Source organism: Pezoporus flaviventris, unplaced genomic scaffold, assembly GCF_033815535.1.
Source record: "Pezoporus flaviventris isolate CSIRO_AGI_PZ_B2104156 unplaced genomic scaffold, CSIRO_AGI_Pfla_v1 ptg000069l, whole genome shotgun sequence".
In the NCBI taxonomy this organism is placed as follows: Eukaryota; Metazoa; Chordata; class Aves; order Psittaciformes; family Psittacidae; genus Pezoporus; species Pezoporus flaviventris.
Genome location: NW_026892617.1, coordinates 2,110,558 through 2,130,539, shown reverse-complemented (window position 1 = coordinate 2,130,539; position 19,982 = coordinate 2,110,558). Strand labels below are relative to the sequence as shown.

The 19,982-nt window shown below is 57.1% G+C and overlaps 1 protein-coding gene across 1 annotated transcript; it reads right to left on the bottom strand.

The window, feature by feature from the left end:
* Positions 1–618: 618 nt before the first annotated feature.
* WNT2B (Wnt family member 2B) lies at positions 619–18,429 on the bottom strand. The gene is made up of 5 exons (XM_061471952.1): positions 17,754–18,429; positions 5,586–5,806; positions 3,557–3,834; positions 2,487–2,751; positions 619–1,630 (listed from the first exon to the last, which is right to left on the bottom strand). Exons 1-5 carry the CDS (start codon positions 17,915–17,917, stop codon positions 1,401–1,403), a joined length of 1,158 nt encoding a protein of 385 aa, XP_061327936.1. The 5' UTR covers positions 17,918–18,429; the 3' UTR covers positions 619–1,400.
* Between the last annotated feature and the right edge of the window lie 1,553 nt (positions 18,430–19,982).

Below are 19,982 nucleotides of genomic sequence, written 5' to 3'. Positions count from 1 at the left end.
GCTGGAGGGTAAGTAGAAGATGATCTTACATAAAAAACTCCCTGCACATTTTAGGCACATTACTTGAGGGGCTTGAACTGAGTGTTCCCTGATGGGACTGCAGCCTTCATAAGCGTTCATAGATGGGAAACCTCTTGCTGAGGAGTGTGCTGAAGGGGAGCTTCACTGGGGCTCACCTGCAGGAAGACATTGACCAGTCTGCGTTTCCCCTAAGTCCACAGTGGGACTTCATCTTGCACCAACCCTTGGAGTTAGCTCTAGGGAACTACTGTGTTTCTGATACCCAGGCTCTGGGGGTTTGCCAGTAGTTGATGGTTTAAGTTTGTGGGGTGTTTGAGTTGGTTTTGTTTTTATGGGAAAGGTTTGGAAGCTAAACCAGCATCTCCTGCTTGGCCCCGTGCTGTGTCATTACATGTCCTGGACGGTTGCTGCTGCCTAATAAGGATTCCGTGGGGCTTTTCACACTGAATGCCATGGCTCTGCTTTGTGGGAAATGAGGTGGGGAGCTCTGTGCTTTAGGAGCTGCAGGCACGTGGGCAGCAGAAATGCTGCAGGCTGGTTCCTGCCCTGGGGAAGTGCCCGATGGGGTGTGTAGGAACTCAAAAAGGAAAGAATGTAATTTTCTGATACAGGTTTATAATGAATTTTGACTTAAAATAATAAGCAGTATACACAACATACAAGTGAGCTGTACAGAGACGCTGCTCTATCTGTTGACTCCAGAACCTCCCAGTATGTTCACAGGTTGCTTTGCTCTCTCTATCCCTCTGGGTCTGCCAGCACCTGGGGCTGACCCTTGCCTCTGTGCAGTCCTTGAGGACTCAGTTTCAACCCACAGCTCCACTCATCACCTTCGCTGGGGAGACGGGGAGAAGCCTCGTGCAGAGGTTGCTGGTGCTCAGTGCGAGGGATCACGGAGCTGTCTTACGGATTCACAGCACCCTTCCTCTGGCCTTGCCGGAAAGGACAAGCAAGAATGCTTTCTGCAAGAGTGGATTATTCTGCACTAGTGGTTGTTTGCTGGTGAAGCTTTACTGCAACGGAAGTTCTCTGGGGAGGTGCACATGTCCTCAGCCATCGCATCCCAGCCATCGGTCCTTCACATCCCTATCGGCTGCACCGCTCCTTTGCAGAGAGCGCACCCCGCAGCGGCAGTTTCACAGTTTAAGCAAGGATTGCAGACTCCTCCTAGGTAGGGGATTAGTTTTGCTGAGCAAACAGAAGGGTCCACAGCACCTCCTGGGAAATGTAGTCCTCTCTTTAGTGCTTTGCAGAATTAATTAAATAAAAGCCATGCAGTTGAACTACAGCTCCCAGAACGTCCTGGCCCTCGGGGCACAGGGGTTTCAAACTCAGGAAGGGGAGGTGGCGGTGGGTTCTTCCCTCTGCGCTCCATCTCCTCAGGTCTGGTCCAACCACTCGGCCCGTTTGGGTGCCTTACACGTGTGCACGTCCACAGTGTCCTCGCACTCCTTGCAGCGCACAGCGCAGCACCAGTGGAACTTGCACTCGCACTTGGTGACGCGCGTGACGCGCGTGGTGTCGTACCCGCGCCCGCAGCACATCACCTCGCAGCCGTCCGTCCCCCGGGACATCTTGTTGCACACGCGGCCGGCCGTGCCCAGCGAGCCTGGAGGAGGGAGAGAGCGGGTCAGGGTGTTCCTTCTCCTCACTCAAATGATGCCTCTTACCCCGTGCCCTGCGGTCAGCTGGGGGGGGATTGGGTATCACAGGCTTCGGTTTGGGGTTTGGGATCATCCAGTTCCAACCCGCTGCCATGGACAGGGACACCTTCCACTAGAAGACATCACCCAACCCAGCCTAAAACACTGCCAGGGGTGGGGCATTTACCATTTCTTTCGCCAACCTCTTATCTACCATCTGCACCAGAGACCTTGGCTACCCCTGTCTTAGCAGTGATGAGTTCTCACTGTTTCTGTTGCAGCGTGTGCTGCAGCATGGTCCCACAGTATAGCCCCAAAGGCTGGGCACAGGCTGCACGGAAGAGGTTGTTGACCAGCCGAGCCCCCACAGCCTCTGGGGATGCTCCAGGCTGGGAAACCACTGATCATCCCTGCAGGAGCCGAGCAGCCCTGGGGCCACCCTCCCTGCTCATCCCTCCAGCTGTGTTCAGAGGAGGAGCCAGCAGCCTGCTGTGTGAAACAGGCTCTTTATTGCCTCTTTAAGAGAGCTCTGCTCTGCAGGACGAAGGCTCTGAAGGAAATGCTGTGCTGAGTTCATTGGAAGAAGCCTCCTCAGTTTGGATCTTTAGTGGAAAGCCTGAGGATTATGGACAAATCCAGTCCTGGCTGTGCAGGGACCCAATGTTCCAGCGAGTACTGACACTGGGTGACCCCCCCAACAGCACAACCCCACTGTGGACCGGGGCTTGTTGGGGGAGCTGACATCCCAAAGCATCCCTGCCAGGCTGGGCAGGAGGGGAGGAAGAGCAGCTTTCGGGCCATAGCTGGAGCTTTGGCTTTTACCTGCTGACTTGTCCATCACGCAGTAATCGGGTGAGTTCTCAAAGTACACCAGGTCTGTTTTTGTGGGCTTCCTGAAGTTCTTGTTGGCCACGGTGAAGCCGGTGCCGTCCTGGTTCATGGTCACCTGGATGGCCCCATTGTATTTCTTCCTTAGGTAATCCCCTGTCTTTCGAAAATCTGACATTGCCAGCCAGCAAGTCCTTAGCGTGCAGGAGCCGCTCACTCCATGGCATTTGCACTCCAGCTTCAGGAAGCGCTTCACGGCCTGTGGGAAGAGGGATGCTGTGAGGAGCGGTGGACACCCTGGGTGTCACACATCACACCTGTGTCTGCTCCTCCCTGGTGCAGCTTGTCAGCCCTTTCCCCTGTGAGACGGGGCCCCTAACTGGGGAAGGATGCTGCGTGAAGAGGCTGGAGCAGCTCTGCTCTGGAGCCAGGCTGAGAGAGCTGGGCTGGGGCAGCCTGGAGAAGAGAAGGCTCCTGAAGGGGAGACCTGAGAGCAGCTCCAGTGCCTGAAGGGGCTGCAGGAAAGCTGGAGAGGGGCTTGGGACAAGGGATGTAGGGACAGGCCAAGGGGAATGGCTTTAACCTGCCCGAGGGGAGACTGAGCTGAGCTCTTAGGCAGAAGCTCTTCCCTGTGAGGGTGCTGAGGCGCTGGCACAGGGTGCCCAGAGAAGCTGTGGCTGCCCCATCCCTGGCAGTGTTCAAGGCCAGCTTGGACACAGGGGCTTGGAGCAAGCTGCTCTAGTGGAAGGGGTCCCTGCCCATGGCAGGGGTTGGAGCTGGAGGAGCTTTAAGGTGCTTTCCAACCTAAACCACCCTGTGATTCCCATGGCCACATCATCAAGGACACATGCTGGGGGCACAAGTAAGCAGAGTCCTGCCATCCTTATGGGGCTGTTCCCTGCACAGGCCATGCAGGGGCAACATCCTGCTTCTGTCTGCAGTGGTACCTGCCCTCCCTGGACACCCAGGGCCCAGCTCCCATGCCCAGGCTGCTCCTACTGCCCATTCCCCAGCAGGAGGTCCCGGTGGGATGCTGCCAACTCAGCTGCAGGGGCTGCACTCACCATCCTCCCGCAGCGGTTATTGTGCAGGTTCATCAGCGCCCGGGCATCCTTCACTTTCTTCTCCTTGGCATCCACGAAGGCTTTGGCAAACCGGATCCCGTAGTTGATGTTGTCGCTGCAGCCGCCCCAGTCGAACTCCCCGCGCTCGTCCTTGGAGCGGCCCCTCTTGAGCGGGTCGCAGCTGCAGGACTTCAGGTCCCCTTGGCTGCACGCCCGAGTGATGGCATAGACCACTCCGGCCGAGGAGATGGCGTAGACGAAGGCGGCCTCCCTGCTGCCTGCCACGGGGAGAGGAACAGGGATGAGCAGGGAGCGCGCCGGGCTGCGCTGAGGAGCGTGGCACCATGCAGCGGGGTGAGAGCATCCCGCACACAGGGAAGACAAGCCCGGCCCCAGCTTCCCTGGCACCTTTCAGCCTAAGGGAAAGCTGCACCAGGGTGGGTTTAGATGGAGCTGAGGAGCAATTCCTTCCCCAAAGGGTGCTCAGGCATTGGAACAGGCTGTCCTGGGCAGTGCTGGAGTCACCGGCACAAACCATATAGATGAGGCCCGCAGTGCCATGGGTTAGTGGTGGCCTTGGCAGTGCTGGGGAGCAGTTGGACTGGATGAGCTTAAAGGGCTTTTCCAACCTGGCTGATTCTATGTTTGTAAGGATGTTTTTATGTGGAGCCTCAAGGCTCTGCAGCTCAGATGCTGGGCTGCTCTCAGGGCTGCCTGACCGGTCCCCATTGCTGTTCTGAAGCTCAGGGGCAGTGTGGGTGCCTGTTGGTGCTGTGACCACCAGTACCCTTCAGCCAAGGCCACCAACCTCCCAGGGTGATGTGGAGCACAGGAGCTGGTGCCGGCTCTGGCCGGGCTCGGCTTGTCCCGCGTGGCACAGCTTGCTGCCTGCTATTGTATGTCTCTGGTTTGAGTTCGCAGCTGGTTTTATAATGCTGTAAAAGAAGCTGCAAATCAAAACCATGTTCATCTTCATTCTGAGAGCCTTTGAAAGCAACTTCAAAGGCAGCAGAGCTCTCTTTGGGCCTCGCAGGATGGGGCTGTGGCAAGGAGCTTTCATCATTCCCCATCCTCTGCCGGGAGAGGATGCGAACAAGAGTAAAGGTGCAGGCACAGGGATGGAGAGGCTGAGACGGGGCAGGCTGCAGCATGGAGGGTGAATGCTGCATCCCAGTGCCTTCAGATGCTTCTCTCCCACCAGCTCCTCTCTGGGGGTCTCCTCACAAGCTCTGCTGCTTGTTCACCCCACAGGGAGCTGCTCCATCCCCCTGCAGCTGGGAGCAGGCCCCTGCTCCCACTCCCGCTGTGGGGCTCACATGTCCTCCATATGAGCCCCTCCTGGTGAGTGGAAAGGCTCTTCCCAACTGCTTTGATTCAGAGGCCGCATGGCTGGATGTGCCCCGGCCCATCACGGGGTGCAGCAGCATCTGTCCCACAGTGCTGGGTTCTCTCCGCATCCCAGGGCCTGATTGCTGCTGGAGCCCACGATGCTGCTCCTGCTCCAGAACCACCCCTGTCCCTGTCCCCATCAAACCTCTTCTCCTTGGGTGCATCCCTGCCTGGGCTGTACCTGACCCTCACCTGGAGTGGAAGGTCCCTCCCTGCAGGGTCTGTGTGCAGCCGCTCGGGCCCTTGTGGCCGTGGTCCTCCTCCACCTCGGAGCCCGAAGTGAGGGCTGGAGCCGCGGCTCTGCCATGCAAGGGAACAGCCAGTTCCCACGTGAACTGCTGAGTCCTGGCCAACCCTGCTCTCCAAATATTTATATATCCCATTACTGTTTACATACGAGCCCGTTCTCTGGAGGTGTCTCCTCCTTCCCCCTTCTCCCCCAGTGCTCCCCCTGCTCCATCTCATCTGGTGCAGCTATTCCAAACGCAGCGCTCTGCTCCCATTACGGCTTGATTAATTTACAGGGAAAGGCAAAGCTCTCCTAAGGGAGTAATTCAAGCCACTGGGCACGGCAGCCCAGCGAGAGGAGAGACTCTCCCAGGGAGACAAGGCAGAGGGGAGGGGATGGGGCAGCACCTACTTCGCAGCATGACCCGTCCGAAGACGGTGTGGTCCCGGTCCAGGGTGCTGCAGTTCCAACGGTGGTGCCGGAACTGGTGCTGGCACTCCCGGATCCATTCCTTGGCTCCCTCCCCGACCGACTGCATGATGTCGGGATACCTCTGGCACAGTTGCCTCTGCTTGTTCACCAGCCCTGGGATGTTATCGCAGATCACCCTCGCACCCAGCGCCCCGATGTACCTGGGGGATAGAACAGAGCCATGTTATCACACTGCATGAACAAGGGGAAGCTGCAGGGCTCTGCCTCCCTGGGTCTTCTCTCTGCTGTGAAGGGGTTGATATTGAAGCCCACCTTTCCCTCTTTGTACCTGTCACAGCTGCTCTGGGCTCTGCTGAGAGCATCCCTCCTTGCAGCATCCCCTTGGTGTGGGTGAGATGCAGAGCCCTGCCTGCATCCCTGTACCGGCTTGGCTGCCCAAAGAGACCTGCCCAGCTCTGTGGCTTAGACAGGCAGGATACAGGGACAGGGCACTGCTGAGCCATCACAGCCACTTGGCTTTGGTCTTTGGGTTTAACAAAATACTCCTGAGCTGCCCCAGCCCAGGGTGGGTGAAGCTTTGCTCTGTGTGCACATGGCTGTGGCAGGGAGCAGGGGTCCTGCAGAGCCCATCTCCTCTCAGACAGCCACCCCTGGGTGCTGCGAGTCGTGGTGCTCATGCCCCTGCAAGCCTGGGCTCTGTGAGCTCCTAGGGCAGAGCACAGGAACTTGCTGATGTGCAAAACCTCGCTCCCACCCTCTCCCCTGCATCCCAGCCCGGCCCTGCTGAGCACAGCAGGATGGAGCCCAGCACAGGCTCTGCACGCTGGCTGGGGCACACTGTGGGGTCCATGGCACAGGCACCCGCACGATGCTCAGCTGAGAGAGGAGGAGCAGGCTTCACCTCCTGTTGCTGCAGTCCTGGATCACACTGCTGTTCATGGAATCACAGAATCCCAGACTGGAAGAAACTCAAGCATCATTTGGTCCAACCTTCCTAGGCAAAGCATGACCTAGACTTGATGTCCCAGCACCCTGTCCAGCCATCTTAACAGTGTCCAGAATCCACTACTTCCCTGGGGAGGTTATTCCAATGGCTGGTTGTTCTCACTGGGAAAAATTTTCCTCTCATCCAGTAGGAATCTCCCCAGGAGTGACTTGTGCCCATCACCCCTCATCTTTTCCATAGGACTCGTTGTCAAAAAGGAGTCTCCATCGTTGTAGCCACCCTTTAAATACTGGAACGCAGTGAAAAGGTCACCCCTGAGCCTTCTCCAGGCTGAACAAGCCCAAACCTTCCAGCCATCCTTGCAGCCTGTGTGCATCCCTGTACCCTGCCTGCATCCCTGCACCCTGCCTGCATCCCAGTCCCCTCCCTGCAGCAGTGGGAGAGGGTGGGAGCTCGGAGCAGAAAGACAATGTGCAAACAACAGTCTGGTAGAGCCTGGCTGAGCCCCACGGGCAGCATTCCACAGACACAGGGAGGGACCCTGAGCTTTGCACCAGCCTCCACAATGGTGGCAACGTGGAATTTTCCATCCTGGGCAGCCGCTGCCTGCGCCACGGGCTCATCCCAGCCAGGCAGCGGCGGTGTGTGCTTTGCAAGGGAGCACGGGGCTGTGGTTCTGGATGGAAGGGATGAGGTTCGGGTGGGATTCACATTTTTCACCACCCCCTCCCGGACTGGAAGCAAGAACTTTCCTTTAATGATAATAAAAAGCCATAAGCTGGGGCCATATTTCATTGTCTCTCTCTGGCCATGTTCTATCACTTCCATCAGCTCCACAGAGAGCTCCGGGCTCAGGGGCGCCCTGGGAGCACAGAACGCAGTGGGATCTGTTCCCTTCTCAAACATATTTTGTTTAAATGCTGGCAGAGGCACAAGGTCATCTCAGGCTGGAGCTGAGGATAATAAACCCGGCTCCCCATGGTTCTGTAAGCCCCAACTTCGAGGGCTGGTGAGCATTATTTCGCTCGTCAGCCTTTCATCCTGCAGCAGGGGGAAAGGGGAGGTGGCAGAAACCCTAAAGGGCAGAAAAGCCGACAGGAGCAATGCTGCCCATGGGTGTTTAATTGCCTCGCTCAGGCTGGGCTGCAGGAGCTGCCGGTGCTTCCCACAGGGAGCAGGACAAGAGGAGCATCCCGCAAGCTGGATGATGGCAATGGCCAGCGGTCTCGAGCGCGGCTGCAGAGATCCAGCAGGGAAGCATGGCTGGGTACCATGGTCCTGAATTCATTCTGCACAACCTGGCCGGTCCCAGCAAGGATGGGAACGGCTGATGTGTCCCTGCCTGTGCTGCCAAGAGCTGGGGCAAGGCTGCAGGCTGGAGCTTGCAGCAGTACAAAAGCTCCCCTTCACTGGAGGAGAGATGCTGGTGGAGGTGGAGCTGCCTCCACAAGAGGAGAGCCACGAGATACTGCACCAACTACAGCACCCCTGGGAGACAAGATCAAGGAGAACCCTCCAGACAAGATAAACACCAGGCCCTCCCTTTGCACACTGAGCTAATTACGTCTGCTTAATTCTCCTGCCAAATACTGAGCTCAGAGCAAACAGTATCAGGAGGAAAAAGTGGAAGGAGACAGGGCAAAGGGCGCCGATCGCCGACGGAGCACCAGCGCCTGCATCTCCCTTTGCTTGAGGCTGCCAACAAGCAGCGTACCTGCTGCGGTACCTACAGGCACCCGTTGGAGTGCATCCTGAAACCAGCTCCCCATGGCTGTGGCACTGGAAAGTGGGACAGCACCTTCCCCTCTTGGAAAGGCTGGGGTTACCTCGGCAGGGCCGAGATCTTCCATTGCGTGAGTGCTCCGGTTGGGTTCAGCTCCTCTGAAATGGAGCGAGATGGGGAACATCAGTGAGTTCTGCCAAGCAGGATGGCGGGAGGGCAAAAAGCCCGAACGTTTGTTTTGGAGTGATGAAAGCATCCCTTCCGATTGTATTCCTAAAAAACTATGGCACTTGGAAAGCACTGGAAGAGGAAAGACAATGGATGCTCGGAGCAGCCCCCGGCTGCCGTGTCAGAACTGCAGTTTTAACACATGAAGTTGTGCTGGAAGTGGCAAATTCCCGTGAAATGCTGCACTCTTGGGGAATCTGCATTTTCACTGCAGGGAAACAAAGAACCCTCCAGCCCTGAGCTAAGAACATTCTGTGAGAGGAAACTCTTTCTGGTGCTGGAGGCTGCTCCGGCTTGGATTCTGCGTGGTCAGGAGGAGAAAGGCTGTGAGAGCCTGCAGCGAGGAGGAGCTGCGAGGGAGGCAGCTGATAATTAAGTGCATGTGGGGATAACGATCCCCCACCCTGTCAAATGGGGTTCCACGGGCTGCTGCCTCCTGTGAGGTCCTGGGGTAGTAAAGCCCTTGCCTCGCCAAGCATAGAGCTGTTTGCTCAGCTCAGGATGGGGCTGGCACCAGTCCCTTTGGCAGCCTCTGCCTGCGTGATGCTGCACCATTTGCTTCTTGCAAATCAGCATCAACCACCAGCTTGTATTTCCCATTTGCTCCAGTTCAGCTGCCAGGAGATGGGTGTGAGGCATGGGAATTCTCTGCTACCCTCTGTGGCACTGATTTCCCTTCCCTGTTCCCTAAGAGGAGCGGCTTGTGCAGAGCCCATGGAGGCTTCACGTTAGAAGGGCAAGTGCTCCCAGAGCCTGGAGATGAAGCGTTCCTTGCTCCCTGCTAACCCTACTTCTCCCTACAAGCAATCTGCTGCAGGGATGCAGCCCCTGGTGCAGCCGAAGCAGGCTCCTCGCTGGTTGTCCCCACTGCACTGGGGGAGCAGGAGACAGGAGACAAGCATCACGTGTTGGCTCCCAGTTGTTCTTGTTGAGAGTCTGCTGACTTCGACTCTTGTAAACAAGGCGAAACCCAAATTGCTTCTAAGATAAACATGCAAATCAGAGGCAGAGGCATCTATTTACTTGGCAGCGTGTGTTTTGTGCTAACCCCCTTCCCCGGAGTGCCTCCGTGCTGAATGTGTCCTGCTCCTGTGCTTCCCATGAGAGCCTGACCAGCTCTGGGGAGACCTTGGGGAAGCCTTCCAATACCTAAAGGGGGTGCAGGAAACCTGGAGAGGGGCTTGGGACAAGGGATGTAGGGACAGAACAAGGGGAATGGCTTTAACCTGCCAGAGGGGAGACTGAGCTGAGCTCTTAGGCAGAAGCTCTTCCCTGTGAGGGTGCTGAGGCGCTGGCACAGGGTGCCCAGAGAAGCTGTGGCTGCCCCATCCCTGGCAGTGTTCAAGGCCAGGTTGGACACAGGGGCTCGGAGCAAGCTGCTCTAGTGGAAGGGGTCCCTGCCCGTGCTGGAAGAGCTTTAAGGTCCCTCCCAACCCAAACTGTTCTGGGTCTCTATGTTTCTATGACTTGCAGAGCCCTCAGAGCACAACCAAAGGCACTTCAGCAACAGGCAGGCGGTAACTGCTGCTGCTGAGCTGTTGGCAGGGGTTGTGGTGAGCTGCTAAAGCTCTCCTGGCAGACCCAGTGGTTCCTGGCTCTCCAGTCCCCAAGAGGCAATGGCAGTGAAGCCCCACGGCTCCCATCACCAGCCACACACGCAGGGCCGTTTCTCCAGGGGGTTGGTAAGTCAGCCCCACATAGGGGAACCTTTGTATCCCTGCAGCATTCCCTGCTGCTGCTTGTTTGCCATAGGGTCGGGGCAAGCATTGCAGGGAAACCGCAGCCGTTGCAGGGCTGTGGTGGTGGTTGCGGTGGCTGGGTAAAGCTCTGCGTTTCCTCCTAGTGCCTCGTTGTGTGGGTTTGGCCATTGCCCATTGCCCATGTGTCAGTGTGGGGTGTGTGGGTTACAGGCTGCCTCAGCTTCCCCCCCCCCCATCATAGAATCACAGACAGGCTGGGGTTGGAAGGGACCTTAAAGCTCATGATCAGTAAGCCAGACGTATCATATGGTGATGCAGAGAGCTCATCTGTGGCAGGGTAACAGCTTTTCTTCCTGTGGCTTCTCTCTTCCAGAGGATCCAAAACCATTTTGACACCTGTTTGTAACCCCTTCTTTGGCTCAGAGTAGGGCAGGAACAGCAGCACGAGGGGGATGCAGTGCCTGGGGGGCAGGAGATGCTCTGGCCAGACACAGCACCATGAAGCCTGTCAGCGTGATGGCTTTGAAATCATTGACAGCTGCTCCTCCAACCAAAGCCTTGGTGCAGGAAGCAGGTTCAGCTCTGACATCCCATCTCATGGGTTTTCAGCTTGAGAATTTCCCTTCCATACTTATCATAGAATCACAGAATGGTCACACCCCCTTCACAGGAAGAGCTTCTGCCTCAGAGCTCATCTCAGTCTCCCCTCGGGCAGGTTCAAGCCATTCCCCTTGGCCTGTCCCTACATCCCTTGTCCCAAGCCCCTCTCCAGCTTTCCTGCAGCCCCTTCAGGCACTGGAGCCGCTCTCAGGTCTCCCCTTCAGGAGCCTTCTCTTCTCCAGGCTGCCCCAGCCCAGCTCTCTCAGCCTGGCTCCAGAGCAGAGCTGCTCCAGCCCTCGCAGCATCTCCATGGCCTCCTCTGGCCTCTCTCCAACAGCTCCATGTCCCTCTTGTGCTGCTGCCTCAGAGCAGGACCAGGACTGCAGGGGGGTCTCACCAGAGATACTGATGCTGCCGCTCCTCAAGTGCAGGGTGCTCTCAGCTTGGGTAAAGCAAGCTTAACTCACTGGACCCAGGCACAGGTTTCCAAACAAACAGGCTCCTTTCTTACAGGCATTAAGGAGATGCTGGCAGCCTTGTGCTGTGTGCAGAGCAGCACTCGGGGGCTCTGACCTTGACCAAGCCACATTTAAACAACAAAGTAAACCAAACCGAAAACTCAAGCAGACATGAAATCACAAGGTGCTGTTCCTGGCCGTGTTAAGCATGCCTGTCAACTCAGCATCCTCTGATTGCCGCTGCCTGCCTGTCACATGCAGTTCTCCCACCTAATATGACTTGGACAAATAACCTTAGCACCATCTGGAAGGAATGCTGGGCTCAAGCCCCTCCACAGCTCCAGTGTGTGCCACCAGACACCCACAAGTTGAGCTGTAACTGGGGCTTGGTCCCGGCTTGGGATGTTCCCCTTGGCACTGGTTCTGCTCTTGCCCCTGAGCGCGCTGTGCCATGGTCAATGGCGAATGCTGGAGCCCCAGTCCCCATCTCCTTGGGCAGGAGATGCTCAGCCTCCTGTGCCATCCATCCCACGGGCTGGGGCCAAGAGCCTGCTTTGCACAGAGCCTCATCTCTGCTGCCATCTGCTCCAAGAGCTCTGGCCTGGGTGCTGAGACGGGAGCATGGTTTGGCTTCTTGGTGGTGTCAGAGGCTGCTGGAGTCCTCCCCCTGAGAAAACCGATCCACCTCCCCATTACAACCACTTTGATAGCCCTGAAAGATCAACTTGGGAGCCAAACTATCTTGGCTTCCATTCTCTTCCCATCCCATTGAGTCAGCACGAAATCTGTATTTTGGTGGGAGGCTGGAAAGCCCTAGACGGTTATTGGAGACACCTCATCCAGATAGGATCAAATCCAACATCCCTGCCTCTGTGCCTGATAAAGAGCAAATTCCAACGTGCCTGGCAGCATTCACCTCCTCGAGTTCTTTGCATACTTCCCAAGGATGCTGCACTTTCCTTCCTCTGCTCTCCCTGGCTGTGGGCAGACAATTTATAGCTAACTGCAAAGCACTGTGGGTTGCAAGGTGCCATAGACATTTGAGATATTACTTTATTATTATAAACCCTGAGTATTTTATTAAGCCCCACTGGGAACAGGGCCATCCTGGCCTGCTGGAGTTGTTAACGCCTTGGAATGATTAATAGTCCTAATTTCCTCACTTAGAGCCACTACTCTGTATGTTGAGAGCGTTGGTCTCACTTGAGTAATTTGTAAGACCATAATGCTGAGCCATTCAAGGGACATTTTCTGCGCCTCCATCCTTTCTGTACCACCAAGTTGCCTTTGGTTCCTTGTCGCAGTCCCCTCTCTGTGGTTTTCCTGCTCCCGTGTGCAGCCACGGGATGTTGGTTTTGTGGGAAGGGAAATGCTGCAGTGCCCCAAATTCTCGCTCAGTGCTGCGTGAAAGCTGTCCCTTGATGGTGATGCATGAATACAGCACAAATTGCTCATCAAGAATATGCTTCATCCCGAAGGAACAATTTGTTTTCTCCCCCAAATCTCAAAGCACTTTGCTAAGAAGGGGGGAGGTTAAGACAGTCTCTGGTGGTGCAGTAGGATGGATAATTCTTCTCTAGTCCATGGCATCACTTGTGTGTTAGATGCGAGCTGCTCGGAGCCCAGCACACATCTCCTGGTGGGCTGCAGGCACTGCCCGAATTGTTCTTAGTGTTAGGAAAAGCGAATGAGCTTGGAAAAGCAGGAGGATGCTTTGCTCTGCATCGCTTTGCAAGAAAGATTTCCTATAGGTGAAAGTGACCCTAATGACAAATGAACTACGAAACACAGTTGGGATTACTCTAACGGTGCAGAGTGACTGAGAGAACCCATCTGTTCGATACAGCCCAACCAAGAACACGAGGGCTGCTGCAGAGGCCACAGGGTTCATTCCCCATCAGTCTGACATTACTTTAAAACTGATTTTTCAAAGCGTGGCTGTGCGGGCAGCCGGAGCTGGGATAAAGACTTCCTGGTCACTGACCTCCTGCTTTTATTGCCATGCAAAATGCTCTGCAACAACAAACGTACAGGCAGTGCTAGCCTCCTGCAGCTCCCTTGTGCTCTGAGCGCCGCGCATCATCTCGCCATTGAGATGTCGCCTTGCCTGTGACAGCACCGGGGCTGGATGATGAGCTGCTCTGCACTGGTGGAGGAGGGAACGGCTCATCCATAGCATCACGAGCTGCAGAAAGCACTGCTCAGAGCCACCTTACGAGCTGCTAGACTCTAGTGAAGCACTCCTGGTGCTGCTGGGGTCTGCCCGCTGGGCCTGGCACGGAGGGAGGCAGTGACCCCAGAAGGGTTACATGGCTGTGGAGCTCCTCCGTGCAGCTGTCTTTCCCTTGGCTTCATTTCAAACATTCCTACTGATGCTATTTCCCCTCCCACACACCTCAGTGTGGTGCCTGTTTAAATAAGCCCCTGTATCCTATACCCACACATACGGGTGGCTCAATTTTTCCATCACTCTCTATGCCCATCCACAGGCCCTGGACCATGACCCACCACTGATGCCATGAGAGAAAACCATGGCAAAGCCCAGAGAGGAATGGCTGCAGGAGCACTGCTCCTTCCTGTGCATTGTGGTGGGAACATCCCCTTCTCCACCTGCAATGGGGGTGTCCTCACCAAGCCCTTGGGAAAAGCTTGATGCCAGCTCTGAGGGCTGACTCTAGGACAGGGCATGCCTCCTTCATGCTCTGCCCTTGGTGTGTTTTCCCTGCCCATGAAACCTCCTTCCCTGGCCAAGAAGGGAGCTGGAGAGTGATGGCTGCCTAAGTCTGGACTAGAGCATCCCTAAGAGTAATGAGACAGGCACCAAGCACCGGGGTGCAGCGGAAGCCCCATAACCTGGCGATGCCTTGAGGAGCCCCACGTAGCTGCTAGGCTCCTCCACACTCCTCAGCCTGCGCCCAAGCTTGTGCTATCCTTCCTTCCCCAGATTTGTTTTATCTCTTTGGGAGCCTGATGCCTCCCATCTGCTCCAATGCCAGATGAAATCAAATATTTGTGCTTTCCAAGGGCTGTGGTTAGCAACAAACAAGCTCGCTAACAAGGATTTGGTGTGCTTGGAGGGGGGTTCGTGTGGGCTTGCAGGCAAGTGGGGACGTGTGAGGGTGGGTGCAGGGGGTGTGCGTGCGGCTTTGTGGACATTTTTCTTTAACCAAACCTTCAATTGCAAACGGCTTTCCACACCAGAGCAGCCGGCGGGGCTCTCGACAGCGAGTAAGCTCTACTTAGTTATTTACACCGCGCTTGTTTACCGCACGGGTTATGTTTATAAGCAACGTTTGTCTTATCTCCCCAAATCTTCCAGGAGGAATTGCAGAGGCCACTTTCGGGGCCCGATGGCCTCTGGCAGGGCACAGTCCTGCCCGGGGAAAGCCTCCGTCCCCTGGCCCTCGCTGTTCTCCCTACGCGAAGTGCACTCAAGTGTAAACGGGATTTAGGGATTTTCCCCGTTGCATTCCTTCTTCATTTCAGTCTGTGTTTCAGTGGTATTTTGTTGCTTAGGAACACTTTATAGTTTGGGAGCATTTCCGCACGGGTGCTGCTCTCAGCCATCCCGGTGGCCTCAGAGCCCAGGCAGCGCCGCCAGACCAGCCTGAGCCCTTCTGCCTTGGCAAACGTTGCTCCCATCACTACATGCTCCACACACACACACATGCACCCAGGGACACTTCTTCCAGCGCCAAATCTCCCTGATTCCTGGTGGGTTTGGGAGGCGGCGTGGGCCGGGCCTGACGTCACCCAAAATTAATAATTTGCAGTTGTTTAGAAGAAACATTTGGTTGATATTTCCTTCCCGTGTCCTGCCATCAGGATGGACCCAGGGCTGGTTTTTTTTTCCCTGTTAATCTACTTTAAAAGTTGACTCCGAAAATGAGAAGCATTTCCTCTCTTTCCACAAGTTTATTGTGTGTGAATCCCTGGAAGAATTTGGCAACAATAATAAAAATAAGGAGCGATGATGCACCACCAAATGTATTTATTGGAATATCAGTAGTGCTGAAGATGTGCTCGAAAACCTGGGTAAATCACGGAATGGCTTCTTCCCAAACCACAGCTGGTCAAGACCGTTCTCAGTAAAACACAATTTCATCTAAACACGGTATTTTATCAGCGCTGACATGTCCAGCAGAACCACCCATTTCAATATGAAGGAATTTCAATGAGGAATGTTCTGATCTACAGAAGAGAAAAGTACGATCAAAAACGGGAACTTTGAGTTTAGCATATTCGCTTTCTACTTTTTCTTTTGTTTTGTTTTAAAAGTCACATTTTAAAGGCCCTTGGGATCAATTCTGCTTGCTGAAAACGTTAGAAGGACTCATGCCCCATGCTGGGCTTCAGCCCCAGCCACCCCAAGGGCTGTCCCCGCTCTCAGCCCATCCTCCCTCGGCAGAGAAGCTGCCAGCCAGGGAGCCGGTCTGCAAGCTGAGACCGCAAACTGCTGCGGGAGCTAAATCCAGCTTCCTCCAAATAAGCCGCAGCTACAGAGGTTTAAAATGCGGCTGGTTTTCCCCCGGCTCATTGGGAAGAGACGTGTGCTTGGAATTAGGGCTGACACTGCAGTGTATGGGGAGAAATGGGGCACAACAGCAAGGAAAATAGGTGTTTTTCATGCTCCTCCTAAAGAAAGAAATTACATCCTTCAGGCAGCATTCAAGTGTTACCAGAACTGCCCAGCTCCGGGCAAATGATGCTCGATACCTCGTCTTTTTGAGCAGCATCACTTCATTAACCCACTCCTCAGCTCTACTGAGCCTCCTTTCCCTTGATAATAATGATCTTGGGGTAATCCTTGATAATGAAGAGAAATCATCCAACTTCTCCACTGCCCTATGACCCTTCCTTGGCTTTCAGCACATCAGCAGCATCCCCTTTACTGCAGACACCATCGTGCCTTCACCTGCCCCGACGCGTGGGGCCGATGCGACTGGCAGCCAGGCCAGCACTTGTATCAACCCGATGCTCCCCGACCATGACTCATTTTCTTGCCCAGCTATTCCAGTTCCCCACGGGCTCATCAGGCTGCGGAGCTCCTCCTGGCATAGCCGGGAGCAGCACTGGTCTTGCTGGTTTGCATCGTGTGCCCCCCCCGCCAAAGCCTGTGCTGCTCTCAGGGAGTTTTCCCCCATGGAATCCACCTTTTGTGCCTGGCTGCAACCCGCTGCCCGAGCATGTTCCCCGGGCTCCTGGCTCCCTCCCAGCCCCGCAGCTTTCCCCTTCGCCTTCCTCACCCTTGGATCGCTCTCCAGGGATGCCAGCCGGGCCATGACTGCCACACGCCCAGACGTGCTCTCAAACACTAGGAATACTTGGGTTATCGGCACGACTACTAAGTGCTCCCGGGCCCTCGCAACGTGCGCCACGGTAGTTGAGGAATTCCAGAAACCACTTCTCTTTCAGCAGCAGATGGGTTGAATTTGATTAAGTTCTGCCTCATCCACTACAATGTGCTAATGATGATGAGATTGGCGTGAAAAACAGTGTTTTCCACAAGATTAGAGAGGACTTTTTAGGGTGGGGAACGCTGAGAACTTTCCTGCAGCAAACTGTTTTTCCCTGTAGTGTTACTGAACTGCTGAAGCAGCACGGGGTCGCTTGGAAAACTTCACAGCCCTTGTTTTCCTAATTACTCTCATTCTGCATCCATGAATTTTCATTGTTACAGGAATCGGGACGGGAGGGGACTAGTTTCTAGAAGGCTGGTATTTTCTGTGGCATCATTTATACCTGTTACAGAGCCTCATCTTACCCAAACGAAGGAGAACGGCAACTTCCTAGCTTAGGAGAAGCCGCAATACGAGCACGCAGGGCAGCACCGCAGCCCGCGGGGACCCGGACTCCGGAGTGATGCCCGGGTTGAAACGGGTAAACTGGCGGGGGGCTGCTCGCCGCTTCCCAGGTCTACACCGTACCGAGGGCTAATCCCGCTCCCCGCCGCTGTCCGGGCACGGCTTTCAGGGGGTCCCGGTGCGAGGGGCTCCGCTCCCCGGCAGATGAGGCGGGATCCGAAGCAGGGGGTCCCATGACAAGCCCCGGCCGCGGGGACAAACGAGGCCGTGGGAGCACGGCGGCGGCTGCGGTGCCGGTGCCGTACGGCAGTTTGGAGGCGATTCCCCCGGAGCCGCGCAGGTGGAGCCAAGGGGAGCCCCGAGCCCGTTCTGCTGCGGGGCTTCAGCAGGGGCCGGGGCCCGCGATGCACCCGGCAGTGGGGGGGGAAGCCCGGAGCCCGCACAGCCCCGGCCGGTCCCCGCAGGGTCCCGCTGCCCCGCGCGCGGCTCCCACCGCCGCACGTCGGGCGCTGCGCTCCGGCACTGCGGGGCTGGCAGCGCTGCCCCAGCTCCCGGCCAGGCTTCCCATCTGCATCCCTTTCTCCATCCCTATTCCCATCCCCTTCCCGCAGCCGCTGCCCGCACACCTCCCGCCGGCCGCAGCCCCGGAACCGTCGGGGCGGGGACCGGTGGCGGGGACTCAACTCACCACCACGAGGAATCGGCGCGGGGCGTCAGGGCGAGCAGGAGGAGTACGAGGGGGAGGCAAAGCCGCGGGGCCGCGCCCGCCGTCCGAGGGAAGGCTCCGCACTCCGCACGCCCGGGGGCCAAGGCAATCCCAGGAGACGCTTCCAGGCGGTTTGGGCTGAGCATATCTCTCCGGGGCGGCGTCCAGACGGAGAAATGACCGGGGAGGGGGGTCCTGCCCGCGCTCCCCTCGGGGGCACTGCCCGTCACGGCCCCGCGGCACTGCGGCCGGCTCCGCGCTGCTGAGCGAGCCCCGGCTGGGCCCCCGCTCCCAGGCGCATGCTGCTGCGCGGGGGGCGGCGGGGCCGGGCCGGGCCGGGCCGGGCGGCGGCGGGGAAGAAGAGGGGGGTTGCTCCCCGCGGGGGCTCCGGGCGCTCAGCGGGGCCGGCACCCCCCGAGCGGTGCGGGACGGGCGGCGGGGCCGGGCCGGGCCATGGAGGTCCTTGAGCTGCGGGTGAGGACGCTCTGGGGATGGGAGCGCAGGGGCCGCGGCCAAATATTGACAGCGCCCGCCGTGCTCCGGGCTCTCATTGGGCAGAGTCAGAGGCGCGGAGCCGCAGCTCCGGCCGGACCGACCCCCGCCTCCCCAAGGGCACGTCGGACAGCCCCCTCCGGGCTCCTGCCCCCGCCGCCGCTCACCGGGGCCGCTCCCACCGCCGCGCCCGCACCCGCGAGGACGCAGCGAGGAGCCGCCGGTCGCGGCAGCCCCGTCGGGCTCCAGCCGGAGCAGGGGCCAGCGGCGCGGAGGGATGCCCGGGGCCGGGGCCCGGCCGGTTCCTCCCACTCTCGTCCCGCCAGGTGTCACTGCTGGGTGGGAAACCGCGCTCCGACCACCCGCCGCCGGTCCCGTCCCGGTGCGGGCAGCGCGGGCATCCGGTGCCTCCGGTGTTGGTGGCCGGGAGGGGAACGGGGCGGGTGTCGGGCGCGGGGCAGCCCCGCAGCTGCACTGGGACCTGCGGGGTGGGGGGGCGGGACACGGTGGTTGTTCTCAGGACACCGCAGCACTGCCTGCGGAGGTGATGTCCCCACCGAGAGTCACTGCCTGCCTCCCCTGGTACAGCACCAGCAGCGCTCCTTCGTGCCGGTTTGGTGGGAGCTCTTCCACCTCTGCTGTGGCTGCGGGACAGGGAGAACTGGTGGGTGTGCTGGTGGATCTCAGCTCTCCTTCCTTCATCACCCTGAAGCTGTTGGCTGGCGGCTGGTGAAGACCAGCCTTTCCTGCGAGCTCTCTCTTCCCTATGTGGTCCCTGGCTGTCTGGTCCTCCCGCAGCCTGGAGGTGAGCGGGCGTTAGGCTGCCGTAGGTACCCTCTCATTGCTGGCATTTCCCACTTTGCCTAATTATTTACTGTGATTGTAAACCTCATTATCCACCGAAGTCCTTCTGCCAAAGCCCTCAGCTGCCCCCTCCCCTCCACCCACCTCAGCTCATTCTGCTCTTTCCTTCCCATTCCTATTGCAGATCAGAGAGCGACTTCCCCAGCCTGAGAGAAACGGGCACTCGAAGCTCACACTCGGTTATAATCCAATTATACTTTGGAAAACGGCAGTGACAGAAAGATGGAGCTGTCCTTTTGTCTGAGAGCCCGAACGGAATATTGTATCACACAGTGATTGCACTGAAAGGGATGATATTTATAGACGTGTGTGGAAGGCTGTGATTTTGTTTAGAAGACCCATCGTAGCAGAGGGCGCGCTGGGTCTCTGCTGTGGCCATTTCATGGGCTTTTCTCTGCTTCTGGGTTGCTTTCATTCAAAGAGAGGGGATGGAATTCTCCAGACCCTGCTCTGATGGGACAGGAAGGGGAAGAAGTGACAAGTGCCACATGCCTCTGGATGCGTAGGTCTTGCCTGTGCTGTATGTGGGCAGGAGACCTCTGGGTTGGGCTGTAGCTGGCTTCAGGATGAGGGCAAGAGGCAGCAGTGCAGGCAGTGGTACAGGCAGCAGTGCCAGCTCTGTGAAGGGAGAGCAGTGGGTGTCTGCAGGGGATGGATGTCAGAGCTGAACTGGGATGTTGGAGTGGCACACTTGGTCCAGGTTTCACCGCGCTCTGCACTCAGTGTGCTGTATTTCTCTATCAACTTGGTGACTTATGTGGATGCTCTTCCACAGGACTTGACCGACAGCCCATGCACCATCTCTTGTGTGGGTTTGTGTCAGGCTCTCCCTTGCCTGCCTGCATTGAGCAGGAG